Genomic DNA, 4,864 nt, shown 5'->3' on the forward strand with positions numbered 1-4,864 from the left:
ACTATTTTTATAATAGATTCACTGATGAGACTCAACAACAATGAGATATAAGTCCTGTTCATTTAAAAGATTAACACTATTTTCAAACAAAAATCTTAAAACAAAAAACTTTAAAGACAATAAACTTATGAGTCTTCTGTCTTATAAAGTGCTCAACTTTATCATCTTTACCTAATATGACATTTAACTATTTCCATTTCACAACAATTTCCATCTATTAATAAGACCTTTTTGTTTCTTTACACAACACCTCTAACTTTAATTGTGCTTGACCACTATTTGTTTCGCTTCTTCACTATACTGTTTCAAATAAAGCACGTAGATATGTCACTTTTTCTCTATTTGTTCTATATATTTTTTAACTTTTGTTACTCAAATTTGGATGTACAAACGATTCTACCTGTCTCACGGTATCTGACGATGAACAATAAAATATTCTTATCAAATTCTTTAGAAAATCTTTAATAAGAACATTCACGGTTGATTTTATCTTCGATCATATTCTCAATTCATTTATAAACATAATGGAATTATAATCAATTTTCCTTTAAATTTTTGGAATAGACACCATATTATTTAACTTGCTGCTCAAGCTTCATAATATTTTCAAGGATGCTCATTTAATAATACTTACGTAAGAGCTATATGTAGATAAGTAGTGCCTCCATATAAATCGCTTTCATATAACAAACTAATGAAATCGACTTTTTACCACATTATTTTACGTCATTGGTCTATGGCCAATCACTAATAAATCGGTACACTATAGTGACCGCAAAACCCAAGAAAGGAATTGAGTACCTATAAACATTCGTTTTGGATTGTGAAGATTCTGCATCATATAAACTGATTCTTCAAACGAAAATGAGGTGTAAAATTTGAATTTTGATCCTCTGCTAGATTTTTTTTTTATTTCTTTGCTGTATTTTTAAAATATATTGATTGACTATTAATTTTAAATTTTTAAAATATATTAAAAATATTTTTAATGTATCGTATATTTTAATGTTTAACAGAAAATAATATCAAACAATTCGATAAAAAATTTAGACTCCCGAAATTCAAATTATGGTTAGTGTTACAATGCAGGAATCATCATCAAAAAAAATAAAATCCTTGGTTGGCCAAATTCGTGAACCTTGAAGCCTGATGTAGAAGATGGTAAAAGTTCTTAATGACTATGAAAAAGGTTGATGGAGCCTTTGATATACTTCATCCACAATATAATAGGACTTTCAAGAACTTTACTTCCTGCACCTCCACAATTTCCTTGTGCACCCTCTAAAATGTTCATAATAATCATTTTACCCTTCTTAAAAGTGCTTTTCTTACAAACCTTTTTTAACAAGTTTTTCGAAATTTTCAGAATAAAATTTCTGAAACAAAATTGATGGAATAAATTTTTTGGAATATGATTTCCGAAATACATAAAATACATTCCAAAACAATGTTTTTGGAATGGGGTTTCCAGAACAAAATTTTTAGAACACCTATAATATCTTCTAGAATGAATTTAATGGAACACTTCTACAAAAATATGTTTTGAAAAGAATTTTTCGAAACACATGAAACAATATGTTTCGGAGAAGTACTTTTCAGAACTAGTTTTTCTCCACATTTTCTGTTTTTTTTTTTTTTTTTTTTTTTTTTTTGCAGTAACGTGGTGGCACAGGTAGTAGTATGTATGATGCAATATTAAAAAATGTTTGGGTTTTTTTTCTCTTTTGTGGGGTGCAGTTATTAATTGTGGAGGTGCAGCAATTGCCCATCACCTTCTACAAATGAGAATAATGAATGATTAGTTATAGTTGATTGTAAACTATTAACTTATTTTCGTAGCGAAATGATTTATACCAAAAATTGAATTAATGAAAGGAAAGGGAGTTTTATTTATTTTTTCTTTTTAATAATAATAATTTGTTGATCTCACAAAAAATTCAGTACAACCAATAATGCAAAATTTTATGGAACTAACATTATTACTTTTATTCTATTACTTTCCCCTTTGTGCGTTGAATTATAATTCACTTTCACTTTGTACTATCTAATATATTTTTATATAATATATTTTATGGAACTAACAATCTAATATTTATATAATATATTTTTTTAAAATTCAATGATTTTGTACTGACTATAAAATGAGTAACATGATTCCAACAAATCACTATGGGCAGAACAAAATCATGCCAATAATCTATCATTAAAAAAGACAGGTATCATTTTAACAAGGAACAACATAAGTATCAAATCTAGGTCTCAAACTTAATTCATAAAATGCATAATCAATATAAATATCAATCATTTAAAGCGGCGGAAGATAGTTTTTGTCACAAAAGTGACATCAACATACGATCCCCATTTATCATTGGGATTAATCAACTCACATCAGCATGATATCCATGCTTAGGCTACCAGAAATCCAAGTACTTTTACATTAAGATATCAAACATAGACATAATAAACACATACAGAGGACGCATTCCAACAGTAAACGTACCACCACAACAAATTACATAGATAGAATTCAGAACGTAGATCCGTTACATAGATAGATATAATAAACACATACAGAGGACTCATTCCAACAGTAAAGGTACCATCACAACAAATTACATAGATAGAATTCAGAACGTAGTTCCATTCCATCCAAGGTTGGAACCCTGCAGAACAAAAAAGTATCATTAAATCATCAGCGAAGAACAAAAACATTTACCTTCTTGGCCTTAAGACCCTGGAAAAAGTGAGAGCTGAAGTCCAAAGGAAGTATATGTAAAATAGTTAGTGAGTTTAATAACTATGTATCGCTATAGTGTAAAACTATATACTATTTATAGAAATCACTAATTTCATGATTTTTAATATAATTGTCATAAACATCAACAAATTTATTCATGGTAATTTATAATTGAATGGCAGTGTAAGACTGATTTACTCGGTCCATAGATAACTTTCTGCTTAAAACGACCAGTGATAATTAATTTTCATGATCTAGTTCTAATGGGAAAGCATGACAACTTTGTGCATATCATTAATCAGATGGACCGCAACGAAACAATGCAACAAGAAAGGAGATAAAGGGTTATTTATGACCCTTCTTTTCAGGACAGCTTAAGTTTAACCCTTACCTCACTGTCATAGAATTTCAGGTAGAACCGTGACTTGGGGACCGATAATTTGGTTTCCAGAATTGAAGAAATTGCAGCACTAAGTTGCTTGTTCGTACTAGGATTAATACCACCAATGGAAATCAATTCCCCATAAGCTGTTGGCTGCTCAGTCCCACCAAAAGACATGGGTACTGATCCCTTCAGTACAATCATCACATACTGCAAAAAATTAAAACAAAAGGCACAACACTAACTTAGTAAGGCTTCAACAGTCTAAACAAGTAAACTCAAAACATGAAAGTTCCATGGCAAAGCGAAAAACATAGCCAACATTAGCAGAACAACCAACAGTAAAATATTTGACTATTTGGCAAAATTTCAAGGATAGTATGAACACAGATGGACACAAGAATACAAAGAAGAAAAATAAAAATCATGAGCCGGCATAGCCAAACTAATATAAGATAAGCATTTTTGAAACATCAGAAAGAGAAATCAATATTAACAAAATGGGGATAGTTCATTATAAAAATAATAAAATGCTAAGGATTTTACTAAAAAACATGCATTGTCAGTGTAACACTGAAATAGTTTTACATTGTCCATAATAAATTGTAATTACATGACAGTAAATATTTTGTCGGTCAGCATATGTGTGGTTGTCTATCTATCTATCTATTTATTTATCTATTTATCTCTATATATTATATTTATTATTTACTATTATAATAAATAATATATATATATATATATATATATAATCAGCACAACAAACACTCCGATTAGAGATCAACATCGCAATTTCTAAACCTAATTTCGATTTCACCGTTCCGTACACAGATTGCGAATAGCCGGCATAAGCAGAATAACAAAAGAAGAAAAAGAAAAAGAAGAACGTACAGCCTCGGGTTTGCCGATGAGGTTGGCGACGGTGGCGGTGGCTTCGGAGAGGATGGAAGAGGTGTCAACGCCGTCGAGGGAGACGTTGGTGGTGACGTTGAGGCACGGCATTTTTCTTCAGTACAGTTACTTTCTCTGCTGTGCTGACAATGAATACACGACATAACGCATGTGATTCTATTTTATAAGACCACGCATCCACGAAAATATCTTTTTTTTTTCTCTCTCTCAAATGTCCTCAAGAAAGCCATTTTCTTTAGTAGTTCTGTTTTATCATTTTAGTTTTAATATTATATTTTAATGTAGTTAGATTTTAATTTTTTGTCAATTTTATTTAAGTTGATTTTTCATAACATTATTTAATAATGAATAATATTGAAAAGATATTTTTTAATTTTTTTAATTTTTTTATAAAATGTTCTTGTATCCATTTCGAAATGTGTTACATATTAGAGTCAGTGTCTTATATTCAATCTAGTCTCTATATTTATTATTTTTATTTATTATAGTCTAATTTTATACATTTTAAAATGGTTAAATTATACCTTTCATCCCTATTTTTGTAGCAAAATATCAATTTGGTTCATCGATTTTTTTTATCTCAATTTGGTCCCTATTTTGGAAAATTTGATGTAATCAAGTCATTTCCGTTAGTGGTGTAGTAACCCCGTTAAATAGGGTGTCAAGTGTCAGTTCTTGGATTTTTTGAAATTTTTAAAAAACATTACAAATTTGCCATCTGTCAAGCTGACATCATGCCATGTGGTTGTGATAATGCGATGTGTAACATCTATAAATTGAACATCTATATATATAAACTTAATAGAGTGGTTTTGTGATTTCGCATAGAAAGT

At 29.5% G+C, this 4,864-nt stretch overlaps 1 protein-coding gene across 1 annotated transcript; it reads right to left on the reverse strand.

Annotated features, from left to right (window-relative positions):
• Positions 1-2,269: 2,269 nt before the first annotated feature.
• On the reverse strand, positions 2,270-4,250 carry LOC114165940 (uncharacterized). The gene is made up of 3 exons (XM_028050580.2): positions 4,011-4,250; positions 3,129-3,329; positions 2,270-2,663 (listed from the first exon to the last, which is right to left on the reverse strand). Exons 1-3 carry the CDS (start codon positions 4,119-4,121, stop codon positions 2,628-2,630), a joined length of 348 nt encoding a protein of 115 aa, XP_027906381.2. The 5' UTR covers positions 4,122-4,250; the 3' UTR covers positions 2,270-2,627.
• Between the last annotated feature and the right edge of the window lie 614 nt (positions 4,251-4,864).

Source organism: Vigna unguiculata, chromosome 10, assembly GCF_037176805.1.
Source record: "Vigna unguiculata cultivar grain cowpea cultivar isolate G323 ecotype 2 chromosome 10, ASM3717680v1, whole genome shotgun sequence".
Taxonomy (NCBI): Eukaryota; Viridiplantae; Streptophyta; class Magnoliopsida; order Fabales; family Fabaceae; genus Vigna; species Vigna unguiculata.